This window comes from Meleagris gallopavo, chromosome 5, assembly GCF_905368555.1.
Source record: "Meleagris gallopavo chromosome 5, MGAL_WU_HG_1.1, whole genome shotgun sequence".
NCBI lineage: Eukaryota > Metazoa > Chordata > Aves > Galliformes > Phasianidae > Meleagris > Meleagris gallopavo.
In genome coordinates, this window is record NC_139408.1 from 36163519 (window position 1) to 36180255 (window position 16737).

General features: G+C 38.2%; 1 protein-coding gene across 7 annotated transcripts; it reads right to left on the reverse strand.

The window, feature by feature from the left end:
• Positions 1-3915: 3915 nt before the first annotated feature.
• On the reverse strand, positions 3916-16497 carry MBIP (MAP3K12 binding inhibitory protein 1). Of its 7 annotated transcripts, none has more exons than XR_014883637.1 (10): positions 16300-16496; positions 12884-13003; positions 10950-11171; positions 10754-10850; positions 9262-9327; positions 7544-7696; positions 6978-7038; positions 6497-6594; positions 5944-5982; positions 4358-4472 (listed from the first exon to the last, which is right to left on the reverse strand). XR_014883637.1 is itself a non-coding variant. In XM_085225220.1 (9 exons), the coding sequence occupies exons 1-9, from the start codon at positions 16417-16419 to the stop codon at positions 4365-4367; spliced, it is 1023 nt and encodes a 340-aa protein (XP_085081346.1). In that variant the 5' UTR covers positions 16420-16496; the 3' UTR covers positions 3916-4364. The 7 variants fall into 7 exon arrangements, 5 of the variants coding, with proteins under 5 accessions (XP_085081346.1, XP_010710000.3, XP_085081347.1 ...); XR_014883636.1 differs by having other exon boundaries at positions 4358-4475; XM_085225220.1 differs by lacking the exon at positions 6978-7038 and having other exon boundaries at positions 3916-4472.
• Positions 16498-16737: the final 240 nt, after the last annotated feature.

Genomic DNA, 16737 nt, shown 5'->3' on the forward strand with positions numbered 1-16737 from the left:
TGTAAGGGAATTTTTCTGGGGACTTTTTCTGTCTTCAAAGTTCTCTCTCCATATCCTCATTCAGGAGAGGATGGAGTTACAGTGGAAAATGTTTTTGTTTGTTCTTGTTGCTGCAAATTATTTGTAATCAATCAAATATATTTGGCTGCTTCTCCTTTAAATAACATATCTTCAGTATTCTGGGGTTCAAATTACTCAGTAATACTCTAAAGCTTTAATTAAAACAAGAGATAGATTATGTATTTTAAAAAGCAAAAATCCATCCAATGTATTGTTGTGATCGGTACTGGAATGGTGAATGGTTTGAGTTTCCTAAATTACTGATATTACCTGCTGACATGAGGGCTGTTCAAAAGGGTACTTCACTTTTGGGTTTATTTATTAAAATCTTACACTTAACTCTAAGAAATTAGCCTCCTAGAGGTGAATCACTCTCTGCTCAGGGGATTTTGCAGCAAAGAAACCAATCATGCACACATTGCAGAACTGCACAGTAACACAAGATCCAGTGTTTTGCTACATCCCTTGTGCAAGGTGCTAAACAGAAATGTTAAGCATTCCAAAGACTCTTTTTTTTTTTTCTTAAAAGTGATGCTTAGACACTGTCCTCAAATAATGCCTATTTTACAGTGCTATAGAATTATTATTTTCATGCCCTTTTATTTTTTTAACTGGAAGTCCTCCCTAAGGTGTATTGTGTGGCAAAGGATATGTGGGGTGTTGAGGAGGGAGGGAGGGGGACAGCTGGAATGAGCTCTAGATCAGCTTCCAGGTGACCAAAAGTTAGAAGACATTGAGTTTTTCTGTAATGCAGCTGGGATGCAAGTCTTCCTTGACTTCTTCTAGTGGAAGCTAAGCTATCATTTCAAATCTTGTTTGACAGATTTATAAGCATTCCCTTCAAAGTATGCACCTTCAAAACATGATCAGCTTGGAAAGCAAATGGTATCTGGGCTCCATCAGAAGAGAGGTGCCAGCAGGGACAGGGAGGTGACTGCCCCCTCTACTCTGCTCTTGTGAGGCCCCATCTGGAGTGCTGTGTCCAGGTCTGGAGCCCCAGTACAAGAAAGACAGAGAGCTGTTGGAAAGGGTCCACAGGAGAGCTACAAAGATGATCAGGGGGCAGCAGCGTCTCCCCTACAAAGACAGGCTGAGGGAGCTGGGCTTGTTCAGCCTGGAGAAAAGATGGCTGCAGGGTGACCTCACTGCAGCCTTTCAGTACCTAAAGGGAGCCTACAAACAGGAGGGGAGTTAACTCTTTGAAAAGGTAGAAAACGGCAGGACAAGGGGAAATGGTTTTAAGTTGAGGGGGGGGGAAGATTTAGGTTGGATGTCAGGGGGAAGTTCTTTACAGAGAGTGGTGAGGTGCTGGAACAGCTGCCCAGAGGGGTTGTGGATGCCCCGTCCCTGGAGGTGTTCAAGGCCAGATTGGATGGGACCCAGGCAGCCTGGTCTAGTATTAAACGGGGAGGTTGGTGGCCCTGCCTGTGGCAGGGGGGTTGGAGATTCATGATCCTTGAGGTCCCTTCCAACCTGGGCCATTCTGTGATACACACAAAATTGATATATACATAGCAGAGAAAGGGAAACTTCCAACAGCTTGGAAGCCCTCCAAATTCAACTACTTCTAATATGCAACTGAGAATGGAGAACATCCTTCTAATGAATTTCTAAAGGACATGCACATTGGCATTAGCTGCACAAGAAGTTAAAAACGTAAAGCCAAAGGATGGGAAAAAATCTACTAACAAAGCAGATGAATACCTCAACAGTTTAAGTGTATCTGTACCATTTATTTGGCAAAGTATGTAGGGCTAATAAATTACCATCCAGAGTACTTCTGCTACTGCTTCTCTATATATTGTCTTGTTATAACGCATCTTCATTATGCTTTTAACTCTTAACTGCTATGTTGCTGCCATCCTGAGAAAGAGGAGGAGAATCCTATGGCAAGGGATCTTTTAAGTAGCATGGCAAATCACTATAAAAAAAGCCACTTCAAAATTGCTAATGCAGTCTTTTTGTAAGCAGAAAGAAGATTGAAGTTTCTCCCCATTATGTATGTATACATATAAAATACACATGTACTTACTTGCTTTAATGTAAATAAACAGCTAAAAATTTAACATAGATAAATCTTGCCCCAGGTTAGTTTCCTCTAGGGCCGCATTCTAATTTACCAGAGAAAACTGCATAGTGGAAATACAGTAGACATAAGCAATATGTGCCTGAAGTGGTTGAATTATGCTGCAGGTGAATAAAGACACTACTTAACTTTTTATAATCCTTGCAATTATGCTCCCTGTCACCCTTTATAACTACTACATCCCAGCAATATTTAAAGTATTACCATGAGAAGTACACTGTGTCAGGCCTAGTTATCTCTATTATACTCTTCCTGAAATTCTGCATCTTCAGATATAGTACATATGTACTGCAGGGAGCACATTAAACTTAACTACTTGTGGTAAAATTTGCTTTTTCATCACAATATCCCTCATGATGTGAGCTGCTAGGACTCAAAGCAGTGGCAATACTGTGTAACAAAAGTAACCTGTATCTTACGCTCTACTGCTATATAGCATACAATCTGAGCAATGGTCCTATGCACAGACAGGACTCTCTTCGTGAGTTGACATTAAGGATCTGAACAGGTAACTATCACTCTATGTGGGTTGCTCTGCAAGCAATGCCTCCTATTATTTCCTTGGAAACCACAACAGAGATGAAGGGTGCAATACCACACTTTGATAGAGTAAATTCTCAGCTACCATATGCTATTTTTCAACATAGTCACCACCAGTAGCCAATTTATACAGGTGAGCTAATAGAGATGCTCTTCATTTCATGGTGTGACAACCGTGCATGGCTCTCTGGACTGAGGCTTGTCTTTCACACTGCTGTCTCCACAGCTGCAACATACCACTCACCACATCATTGTGCTGATATCTACTGTTTGGTATTCGTAAGTGTTCAGCAAGTGCTGATGAACATCAACGGATGCAATTTTTTTAAACAAGGAGAAATTCAGTTCCACATCTTTGCTTGATCAGCACTTCCAAGTCAGACACCATTTTGTCAGATTGCCACTCTGCTGCCATCTGTCACATGGCAACAAAAAATAATGGAATATTGGTGGGAAGGTTCAACCTCTACTGCCATATCACCAAGATCTGACTTGGTTGTAGTAGGTCAGCGTAATAAAGCAGGAGGCATTACTTTCAGAGCAGTCTTTGTATCCTCTTGCCTAGAGCTAAGACCAAATCTGAAGCAAATCTTCATTTCCCACATCTGCTGGTTCTTTTACATAGAAGCATGATGTGTGCTTGCTATAACAGATGCTGCTACAGAAAAGGCTTCTGTTCTTCAAAGGACAAGAGTGTGTCTAGTCACTTATAACTCTTAACACCTCTCACAGCCACTGATCAAGGGACATCAGTAATAGAACCAGTGTAAGTTGAGCAGTTAACAGTATATTTCCCCTATGAAGATGCCATCTGTATCAGTCATTTCTCTTCTGAAGTAGAATAAAGACAGGAGAAAAAAAAAACTAAAAGAACTGACATAAGTAGAAAATAATATGCTTAAAAAACAAATGCCTACATGCTGAAATGTGATTATAAAGATCTGATTTTTTGCTTTTGCACTGATATAAGCATGCTTATGGAAGGAAGGGAAGCTGGTGCCTCCTCCCAACTCCCCTTGAATGGTTTTTTAGAACACTTCCCCATTTGTTATTAGGAAATGAAATTTGTATTCTTTTAGGACACAGGAAGTGAAGAATAGGTATTTGCCTCTATTTACAAACGTAGGATTTTTGTAACCACCCTTGTTTGAAATATAGCAAAAAAGTAATTTTCAGTGGCTATTAAAACAATGAGAACCAGAAAATATGTAGATAACTACGCATGCTGCAACTTTTGTAATATCCTTTTTATTTTCTACTATGACAGTTATGAGAACATATTTTATTTCACAAGTCTATGCAAACTACTTACTTACATGAAAAATATTAAAAGATAGCCCCTTCTGAATACTTGATTATCAAGAAGTACATATGAGATGTGGCTTTCGTATGACAGACAAGACCTTACTCGTAACAACAATACTGCGATCCTCCTTTATAACAGAAGGGAGTGAATTATTAGAATGCTATTTCTAAAACATTCTTCATTTTAAAGTAACTATTTCATTCATAAGATCCTTCTTAAATGAGTTCTTCGGAAAGCAAGCTTTCAAAAATATCCAAAAGGAGCTTATACACACATGCTTTATTTTCACTGCTGAAGTCATTTTTGATGAACGCCACTTGGTCTATGGCTTGGCTAAGTATGAAACACGATGAGATTCTGAAGACTTCTTAATTATCCAAGAAGTTGCTCAGCCTCCCTGGACTTGCTTTCCTTTGTTTTCCTCAGTAGTGCTTGTTTTATAGCATTGATCTTTTCATCAAGTTCCGCCAACGAATAGTTCTGCTAGAAGATCAAAATAAAAACCGTATTTACATCTTTTAATTGCTAAAAGACTGGCCTAGCACTAGATACTGGTGATCATTTCATATTGCACCTCATGACAAAAGAAGTTTTGCAGAATTGTCTGACTCATCTGTGACAATTTAAACTTGAAAGGGAAGAATGTAAAGTTAGAAAAAACTTAAAGTATTGATCATGTATCAATATATCCATGCTACTTTCATTAGTTGCTTGTTTACTCTGATGACAAAAGAAAGCAACACAAAAATCCTTTGATGGGAAAAATGGACAAGACTACCCTGAGGCTCACAGAGCTCGGCTTTACAACTCAAGGGTTTTTATCTTATTGTCCAGCATCAACCTCCTCTGTACTGATATAATCTGACAGGTTTTTTTTCTCCTCTTTTTAAATAAAAACAACTAGTCATTTCTCATTTTATAAAGGTTTTTCACACTGTTTTGCTCACAAAGAAGCAAAATTGCTTCTGACAGATTCTTGGCAATACTAGGCAGAGTCTATGCAAGTACTCCAATAAACATGCACAGAAAGAAGAGTTAACTCATCCAAACTGGTGAAGAGGCTCTCTGACTACTCCGTACTCCTTGGGAAGCAGCCCTAGGTCCAAGAGAAGCTCTCCCTTTGGGGCTGGCCCTTGTAGGAGCCCAGGGTGGCTCCATCCTGGGCCCACCCCTTCTGGTCACATAGGAAGCAAAAGTGCAAATAATTTGCCTGTGATTCCTAGGCTAGCCATGCTCTTTCACCAGTTTAAACCATTATCTAGCAGTTCCACTACACACGCTAAAGCGTGTGTGTGTGTGAGAGAGAATAAGCTTAGTTCCTCAAGGCTTACATGGCCCACCTCCCTTTCTAAGTGCTCTCTCAGTCACCTGTCTTCGAGTCTGATGATGAATGGCAGGCTGTGTGCCAGCTCTGGTCTCCCTTAAATTAAGGGGAAATTTGATCATGTATTAATCTAATATCTGATGTGACAGTGTTGCAAGAACAGCAATTCTCAGTGACTTAAGCTTATATCCTCTATAATGTCAGGTTTTTCTACAGAACTCTTGCTCAGTCAACCATTTCCACTTTTATCATCTCTTCATAAACTAATAAAGTAATTTAAAAAAAACAAATCAGAAGATGTTACAAAGAAGCTGAAGCTGAACAGAATTTGCAAACTGCTTGTTATTTCCAGCCTAGTTCGTATCTATCACAGAGTTAATTTATCATAGTTTTTAAGCAGTGAAAACACTAATACACCCAACCTGGTACAAACTTACAGAAGACTCATTTCATTGTGACATACTATTAAACTTTCTCTTTTCTTTCTTCCCTTTCTTTGGCAGCAAACTACCCGATACTGATACAACTATTTTTGAGAAGTCAGATATTTACTTAGAGAAGCAAGCAGAAGTTCTACCTTCTCAAAACATTCTAAACTGAAAGTAAGTAAAAATTCATAACACTTACATGAGGAGGTTGAACCTTTCTCCTCTTGCCAGAACAGCTCTAAAGAAAAGACATAACCAAAACAGACTTAATGTTACACTGACGGAGGCTGTTACTGCAGGTAATTCTGAAATCTACAGAGTTTATAACAATGTTGACAAGTGTCTTAAAAGTACAGAAAGAACACTAGCTGCCATTCCAAGGATTAAAGAAATCTTTTTATATTAAGTGTACTTTAGATCATGAAAAATATTACTGGAGAGCAGTCAGAAGCTGTCAAAGCTTCTCTGTGCTTGGCAGCCAACATGTTCACCAGCAATTTAACTGGAGCTTCCTTCAGTAAAAACAAAGATCAATATCCAGCTCTTGAGACTCCCAATATTTTTAAGATTTTCCTGTATCCATGCAAGTATTTATGCAAACCTCTGGGAGAAAAAAAAAAGGCAATTAGTCCACAATACTAATCTTGCCACACCATCGCCTTCTTTCCTCCCAGATGCACTCTAACTTATTTCATTTTTGTACATCAAACAACAATTACTTAAGTATCCATAAGTTGAGAAAAAATTCTTACTACAGATTGAAAGTATTCAGGAGACAGTCCTTCCAGCTCAAGAATTTTATCTTCAAGCTTTTTAATTCTCTGATAAATGTCTCTTGGTACAGGACCACCTAAGTACACCAGTACAAACAGAGAAACACCAAAAATAGCACTTAAATGACATTTTAAATTAAAAGTGGCAAGTTTTTCATTCTTTGAGTCCAGCTAGCAACCAGCACCTGAAAGTTAACAAGCTGGTGGGAAAATGAAAGGGAAGGGCAATTAATATAAATCACAAAAATACGGTTGATAAGCCACTACAATCTGTGAAGGCAATAAACAACTTCATACGAAGTTGAGTATATGTCTGAAAAAGTCCCTGGAACAAAACATAATCACTCTTAAAATACAGTCAAACACCAAATGTTACCACTTAAAAATTGACAGCAAGAGGGATGGCAAACAATACACAAATTCAGCACTGCTATGCAAGACTGTCTTTAAGGGAGCCTACCTACAAAGTATCAAGACTGGAGGACAGGCATAAGTTGTGCTTGACGAAGAACAGCATTTACCTGGTCACGAATGGGAGAAACGGGTGGGAAATGTGTGTGGTGAATGGAATAACAGACCATTAAAAGCAAACAAACAAACCCCATCAACCCGCCACTTGTTGTTGGCAGCTGTACTACAGCAGCTTGGGCTTGCTTCCCCACATAAGACTGGAAGTGAGCAAAAAAATCACCCTTACAATGCACATAATGTATGCTACATAGTATTCTATAAAATCACAGTTTATCACGACTACTTGGTATTCCAATTAGAATGACAACCTAGACCTGACCAGGACATGTGTATTTATCAACTCAGCATCCTAATTTGGGTACAAATCTAGATTTCATTTTGGGCATATAGTTCAAAATATTAGGACTACAGTATTTGGGTGACAGAACTCTTTAATATATGTAGCCTACTGTTTTTACTATCACAGAACTTACTGACTTACCCAATTTTACTACAGGAATGATAACTGTAGCAAAAACTGACACATCTACTTCAAAACTTCAGCATGGTACAAACCTGTTTGTAACCGTAAGTGCGCCTCAATGTTCTGCAATCTCTCCTCAACAGCTTGGTTTCCACAATCATGAACAGGTACACCAGCTTTATGGTTGGACCCATGTGTTCCTTCAGATCTAGTCTGAGGCCCGTATGTATTTACTACCCTAGAAACTAAGGAAAGAGACAGAAATTTAATACACATGCACATTAAACATATCAATAAGTGTAATTAAAACAAAAAAATCATTACATAATTAACGTTACTAAAACCTGAAAAGCTGTGTGCTGAATCTATTTCACTAATCTTGTATTTGAAGGGTTTCACAAACACCAAGATCAAAAATTCAGTGCAAGTCCTTATTTTTGAATATATCAGTAACCAAAGTAAATAAAAACCTAGGACTCTACATTTGCAAAGGAAGAAAAAATAATCACATTCACATCATCAGCTGCAGATAAAGAAAAATAGATATCTGTCAGGAGCTGCATGTGTGAACTGTTGTGAATGCAAAGAAGAGGGAGACCTAATATTACAGGAAGAACCATAAATACATACAGTTGAGGAAAGACACAATTACAAGAACGACTATAAATCTCAGGAAGTTCTCCCCAATTTTTGTTATTCAGGTAGCAGCCTTGTTTCACCTGGTTCATCTTTTGCCCTCATTGAACAGCATCTTCATCGAAAGACTTTGGTCACTTCTCTTTAATTGGGGTAATTTCTCAAGTCCTTTCAAATAGGATTACTGCAGGGTACTGCAGAGTTAAAGACTACACTGGAGACTACAAACACTGCAGCACACTGACACCTCATACTGTAAGTTGGAATGGCCAAGTTACATTCTTGCTTCCCAGTTCCTTTCTCTGTGTCATTAAACTTTCAGATACTGTTCAGGTTTCAGTTACTTGAAGTGTAACCTTTTCTTCCCCACACAAAGCTACAATTAAAGTTAAAAATTTGTGCTGGCATATTAAAAAGTGACTGCTGAAGAAGGTTTGTAGTCAAATATTATTCTTGACTCAAATTTACTTCTCCCTCTATCTCAACTCACAAGACCTCTTAATGCTTATAACCAGCATTGTGCTTCAGAGCAGTTTCTTAAGAAATGGAACAAAAGGTTATTTCCATTCTTGGATTTTGACCGTTTTAATCACAGAGTAACCTGTGTACAAGCAACCTTTCATACATGATATCTGCTGTACAATAACCCTACACCATTCAGTCCTTTGCAAAAAATAGTGCAGTGGTAACTTTGTTCCTCAAATTCCTATGTCTGTCTTAGACATAGAACTTAGAACTTCCACTGTGCCTCTGGATTATTTTCTAATTTGATGTAACTATACTGAGATTAAATAAAATTATCTTCTATTTTAAATTAATCAATTCCTTAACCTGGACTGATGGCCTTACCTTAGCAGAAAAGCTAAGAATTGCTCAGCTTCTCTGTCCTGCTTTACGTTTTTCATGTTTGCTTTCAGGCATTAACAACAGGCTACTCACCGAAGGATTTGGTATTCAGGGCATAACCAATAGCCTACTGACGAAGTTATGGGATTAAAAAAAAAAAAAAAAAACTTGAAGAGGTAAGGGAAGATTTAAAGTATTTTTTAGAGTCATAAATCAATTTGTTAAGTTTCCACTTATAAGAACTCTGTAATAAGAGTCAAAGCCACAATTTATGAGTACTCCTTTATCTTAACTTTCTTAATAAATGGATATTAAAAGAGTTGCTTACCCTTTATATGGCTTTTAAATCCAGGATAGGGTGTGAAAATAGCATCTGTTCTGGCACAGCTATTTTCTAAATAAATCGTAATAATAACAAGAAAAAAAAAACAATAAAAAAAAAGAAGAGTGAGGCCCTAATTATGTATTTACAATTTAAAATATTCTAACCATCATCCGTTTTTAAGCCAATCTAATCTAATTAAAATTTTTCAAACAACAAAAGCATCAGAAATCATTCATCCTATGAAAACATGCTCATACCTAATTTCACACACTTGCATGGACCTATCAGTTTTACCTGGTTAAGTCACCTCCATAAATACAGGCACACACATACACAGGGTTATTGGATCAGGATCAAAATTTCTTCTAATCTATTTCTTTTTTTAATTTTTATTTTTCATTGTGTTGTTCTGTCATTTATTTCTTCCTGTACAGAAGTTTCTTCCTTGCACACCAGTGCTGTTTTACTTCTATTTCCTTTCTTAAAACTGTTTTCTTCCTATTTTTAACCTGGGCTGGTTTATTGATCAGCATTCTTTTCTCACCTTCCTGCATTTACTCTGATGCCTGTGGCTGCTTTAATTTGCTTAGACGTAAAACCTGTCGGTACAAGCCATCTGAGTTTACTCTAATATTTCTATTTAAATATAAATACACCAAAGCTCCACAAGTATTTTATTATGGCTGAGCATATAAAAGAAAGACTTTAAGTTACTGAAGAAATGACAGTAACTTAATTAAGTTTTATGAAGCAGTATTTTACCAGCTAGTGTATTCTACAGAGATTCTCTGTGAAACTTACAGAAAAATAAGCTTTGATCTCTAACAGTATGAAGTACTTCACAGAGACAATGCACGTGGGGGTTCATAGTTACATAGAAGAATCTATGTCTCTTTCTTACTTATGTATATAAAAGTGTCTTTGCTGGTTACACAGGCACTAATCGTGCAAAGTCTACCAGATGGATTTAAGACTGGTTACAGAAAGTCAGTTGTGCCAGGTGGTATATTAAAAATAGCAATAGTGTCAGTTATGTTGAAATAAAATAGCTATTCTAAGTAGTTCATAATTACAATTGATTACAGATATATTTCTTTGTAATTCAGCTAGAATTAACTTCAATTCGAAATACGCAATTCTCAAGATATATGATTTGCAATTCTGTTAGCTTTGGAAGGAATATCTAGCTAAAACACTAGGAACAGCTACAGAAGTAAGCTGGTCACAGTAAGAGCTGTAAGCTTTCCTACAGAACCCATTAAGCATTTCCTTTTTTTTTTTTTTCCCCCCGCCTTAATCTGTCTGGCAACATCTGCAGAGCATGTGCATATTCTTAACTTTTTTTTTTTTTTCAAAGTTACTCCTAAAATAAAGCTGCATTTTACATATAAAATAGTGCCTTTGAAAATTACTTTTTTTTTTTTTTTAATTAAAAAGAAAAAAAAAACAACCAACTTAAATTGCTATGAAGATTAAAGTCTGGCTAGCCAGTTACCTTGATTACAATCAATAACATTGCAAAATTCCCTGACATTATTTTCATTGATCTCAGCTTGTTTCCTCTTGATGAAGGCTGATATCCGCCTGTCAATCTGTAGGTAACAAACATGATGGGATATGTCTATTTCATTCTTTAAATTTAAAATTTAGAAAAAGACCTTTCTTTTTTCCAATTTAGGGAAATCACTTACTTCTGCTTTTCCAGCTTTTATTTGGACCACCTCTGGATCAAAATTAGAATGCGCATCCTTCAGATCTCCCAAGTCATAACTTGCATACTTCTCTTCAGTCTGAGAGTTATTATCATAAACATTTAAACTTGTTTCACAACTTTGGTCTTCTGTTTTACCTGCAGGTTCAGCATGACCTACACTCTCCTCTTTAATCAATGGCTGGAGTTTTTCTAAAAGAGGCTGAACAAAGAAAACAGTACATTAGGGTTAAAAGGGGGGGGTGGGGAAAAACGAACAAAAAAGGCCAAGTTTTTTAGAACTTTTAGTAAAGACTGACTGAAATAATTTTAGGAAATGCAATATTTGCTTCTGACAGAGGATGGTGATTTAAAAGAAAATAAAAATCTGTCATTCCAAACACTGCGCATACTATGACTTTGGTCTTTTTGACCTGTGTCTTTCAGATATTTGTACAGGAAAACTCCCAAATTTCTGAGAAAAATCTACCTGCTACTCATGTGTTAGTAGCTAAATAAAAAGCTTCGATCATTGGCATCAGTGCCACTTAACTACCATGTCATTCAAATGCCTACTCAGAACTGTAAGGCTCAGTACCCTTCCTTCGTAACACGAAAGCCAGTGCTTTTACACCGTAAAGCCTTCACTTTATCACCAGAGCACTACATTCTCCACTTGATACTGCAGTTGCCCAAGTGAATGAGAGAACACAGATATGGAATATATAGGTATTATCCAGAACACATGCTTTTCTTGACATGGCTGATTATCTACTTAGGTCATGAAATTAAATGACAGAATGTGCACTAACATTTGTAGCAGCAAAATAAAAGCTTATTATTCTACTGCAGTAACTCTTCCACAAGCTGTAAAAACAAAACCTTGGTGTACATACATCTATATATATAAGTCACACATCCTCATTTTTGTTTTTACCAGTTTCATCTGGTAAATTTCCTTCTCTGTTTTCCCTCCAGAAATTCAGATTTATTTCTTTTAAATACCACCTGATTTTTGCAAGCCTTTTCGTGAAATTCCTCCATTGAACTGAAGGAACACCACAAGTCATTTTTACTTGCTTGTATCTGGCTTGTTTTCTCTTTGTGTTTATTCCGAAAAAGATTTTGCTTATCTGAGAAACACAAAGGGATTTTCCTATACCTGCAGACAAGCAAATACAGAAATTTTATTTATTTTTCAGTGTCTCAGAACTGCACTCTTGAAATAATTTGTTGACTAGCTGAAGGGAAAATGGATATTCAAATTCCCATCTTCTACATATCAGTTATCAATGTCAAAACTCTATTCAGATACCAGCTGATACCACCATGGCACTAAATTATAGCTACTTTTGACAGGGTTGGAAAGTTTCACATAGCTAGAAGAAATGACAGTAATAGTGACTGGCTACTTGGCAGGATGAGACGTTAATGTCAAAGAAATTACTCTTTAAAAAAAAAACAAAAAACCTACACTGAAAATATATTTAATTGCAGTAAGACACTCCAGGATGTGTCATGCTGGGATAATGCCACTTCTTGAACCACTGAAAGCACTCCATGAGCCTCAAAACTCACCCAACGCATGGAATCATTATCATAGCATGACACACACCTGCCGTGTCTTATTGCTTAATTATAACCCACCATAGATGGAAATGTACCACATTTACAATGCAGGTCTAGAAATCAATGAGGCTGCATTTATGCAGCCTGCTCACCTACAGTGGCTATTCCCACCATTAAAACGAAAAATCTGTAAGTGCAGGTACCTATGAAGCATACCAGGATTTCAACTGTATAATACTCATGAACCCATTTTAGTTGAGCATAGGAGTAAGATCAAACAACTACAATTTTTCAGTTTCGGTAGTGTGGCTACATTCAGTTGTTGAGCACTTTAGTCAAGTTGAAGGTGTCCAATGAAACATTTACCTGCAAACATAAAACATGCTGCTGAAGTGCACTAAAGAGCAATGTTGGCTGAAGTGTTGATGTGCTCTGAAGCTTGCTCCAGTCGATTACAACTTTCACAACATCATCTCCAAGGTTAAGCTTCCACAGGGAAAAACAAACACCGCAAAAAAACAGTACATTACGCTGTATTAATGTCAGAAAAGCATACAGGAAACCTACAGGACAATTATACTCAATCTCATGCAGACCCTACCTTTATGGGGGGATATAATTAATGTCAAACCTACTCTATAATTCAAATAGCTATTACTTTCAAAGTAAGATAGCAGAATAGTTAGAATTTTCTAAATTTTGAACATATCTAAACACACTTTTACTGTATTAATTTGAACTTTAACTTTGGTAAATTCTCTATTCAATTAACCACTGTACTTGAGCATATTGCTCATGCTAATCACACAAATATTTTTTTTTAATAGATAATAGAACTAGTAGCAGGAAGAAGCACCCACCCAGAATGGCATTCTCCTGTACATACATGTGTGTGAATTAAATGTGCAAGGCTGTATGACCAGAGTCTTGATACTATGCCATCTGTACTTGTTAATTCAAAGCAGACTTAATATCAAAAACAATGCTGTTAAGTCTTTACAAAATCTTCCAGTTAAACAAACTCTGAACCATACAGCATCACTGTCAAACCCACTTCGAAATCCCTATTTCCCTTCATGAGCATTCAAAACAAATAGCAATTGCCATATCCTATTGTCTTTGCTGAGAAATGGCAGCACTTAACTCCCAAAACAATGAAGAGAAACAGACACAGGGAACCTGAAGTTACATTTATAGGAATGATGTAGCTTCTGTGAAATAAAAATTCATTTTAACATTTTAATACAAAACTGACTGTTAATAATCAGTAATTAATTATGTACTTCCACATAGCTCTTTGTGATATTTGTTATACTAAAGCTTTTCTGAGAAGATCTTGAAGGGACAAAAACTTTCATTTTCACAAGCCAACTAGGTTGTTTTCCAACCAAACATCCCCAAGCAATCTCCCAAATTATAAATACAAATAAAATAAAGGTTTAAAATGAACAGGACCCACAGGTGCTCTGTTTTGGATGCAGAATCCTAAGTCATGAGCAAATTTGTACACCTACATCTCATTCCTATCATATAAAAAAAAAAAAAACTAAAAAAAAAAAAGTACCACATCAATGTTAAGATTGACCTTGAACACATAGTCTAAAAAGTCATTGTCTTCCAGTAGCATCAAATATTATGAAAACAAAATACATATGTACTTGTTCCATAGCACTGCATATTATGAAACAGAAGTAAAAATCAAGAAATAAAATCAAGCTTTCATTATACTGAAGGCAAAGCAATGGAACGCGAGGTTGCTCTCCATCAGTTTTGGAACCAAGCGATACTATAACATCACACGTAAAGAAGGACAAGCCTGAACCCTCATTCTTTAGTCAAAGAGCAGCCTTGTGAAATCCAGTGTTAGATTACAGATCAGTTACATAGTAAAAGAGATGGAAGATTACTGATCCTTAGAGACAAAAAAAAATAAACACCTAGGGGAACAGCAAATAGATTTGCAGGGTTTTCCAATGCACTACAAAATAGTAACTGAATCATGGTTTTTATCTAGTTAGATATGTAATGTATTTTAGGTAAATTTTCACAAATATTATTATTCTTAGTTAGCACTTAATCTACATAAGAGGCAAGGAAAATAATGTTTTAGTAAATAGTTGTTATAAAACCTCAGAAACATGAGAACATATTAAGAATTTAGTAGAATAAAACTTCACCTTACAAGTAAAATGTCTGTGCCAGTGTAATCATTTAAAGGGCACTACATGAAGCAAGTATTTCTTCCCAAAGTTCTGAGAGTAATATATGCTACACTACAGAGCACTGACAGGATAAACAGGTACAGAGGTACACTACCATAGGAGATAAAATACATGTCCTACTGTAATGGCCTACTAACCCACCTTTTCTAAAATGAATCAGTTGACGTGCACATTTGTATCATACGGTGGTATGGTGCAATGTGCAAAAGCAATACCTTGTGACTTAGAATCTAGAGGCAAGGGATAAACTCATGCACACTGTTATGTAAAGGACAAACTCCTTCTGCAACCAAACGTGTTTCAAACACTGCACACTTATTTTTCTATTTTACATCCTGTAAGAATTGTAAAAAGAAGGGTTATAAATTCTGTAATTCGATAACTTCAAAACCTTCATGGATTTAGAGGTCTTGAGTCTATTCAACAGCAACTTGCAGAAACAAAAGTTATTCCAGCTCTTTGAAATTATTTTTATGAACTATGCAAATTATCCCTTGAGACTTAAAGAACGTTCCAAGATATGCCATATTGGTTTCACGAGTTGTTATCTCCAGATGTTCTCCTAATCACTGTGCTGCAAGTCATTGTTCCAGTAAATATATATAATTTTTTTTTTCCTGTTTCCAGTGCAACTTGGTAGCATAAATGTAGCTTAAGTTGCTATGACAGATCACAAATTGTGATAGATGAAGACCTGGCAAATATTAAACCATCTCAGTACAAGGGAGAAGGGGACCAGAATCATCAGTCTAAAGTGCAAGACAGATATCTGAAGTGGATAAGCTGCTAAAACACCACCAGTCTTCCAGAAGTGCTGGCAGGTAAGAATGTAACTTGACAGCTGGAAATGACCTTGGCTGAGCAATTAGAAGAGTCTCATCAGCTAAGATGGGGCAACCAAACCCCAACCCACCCATGGTTCAGCACACAGTGGAACAGCTTTGAGTTGTCACAGAAAGAACACACTCCAAACACCAATGCTTCCAAAGACCTTTATTCTGCTCCATAACTACTGCAACCCACCTGAGGGCATGCAGCAACTCTAAGATCAACTGTATTACCTCCCCAGGACATCAGTTCACCATCTGACCCCAGACCATAAACTGCTGCCTAACTGCAGAAGCACAACTGCACTTCTATTGCCTCCACAGAACAACATCTATGCTTCCACAAAGGAAGACGAGGTAACTTGTAAATTATTTATGGCAATGATTAAGTTGTTACTGAAAGCTCCTCTTGATAAGGGCCTCCCACCACAGCCTCGCTATCTGCCACATTATTCTTCGCTGCTAAATTCCCAAACAGGTGTTTCAGCCTAAAGTACCACAGAGCAACGCCACTTCTAAGCGCCGCGCACATAACCCCACCGTTCCCGTTATCACCTGCAGGCGTGACGGCCTCCCGTACTTACTGGGGGCTCCTTTCCTCCCCATACTTTAAGCCCATCCCCGAAGAGTACCGCCGACAGGGAGAAGCAGAGATGCCCGCCCAAAGGGGCGAGCACGGCGGGAGCGGGCCCACAGCCGCCCCGGGCCTCCCCTCCGCCCGCCCCGCACTCACCTTCCCCGCCAACCCGGCGAGGGAGCGCAGAGCGCTACTCGCCACCTCCGAGGCCGCCAGCTCGGCTCCTGCCTCCGGAGAGCGCTCGCCGAGCTCCTGCAGGCCGGGCGCCGCCGCCATGACAGCAGCCTGGGCCGCAGCCGCCAGCGACGTGCCCTGCGTCGCTCGGCGATGACGAACGGCTCGTGCGGCCGTGACCGCGGGCCGCCCCCAAGCGATGATGGACAGGAGCAGGAGCCAATCGCGGACCTTGGTGCGAAGGCTTGTGTTGCGGTGGTGAATGCGGTTCTCGAGGTGTGCGGGGTTTTATAGCTGCCGAGTGCAGCCGCGCTCCTTACAAGGAGAGACTGTGCCCAGCGCAGCAGGGCCCCCAGTGGGGAAGCTGTGGCAGAGCTGGCTGTCCCGGCCAGACGCTGCCCGTCCTCCTCTGATCCCCGC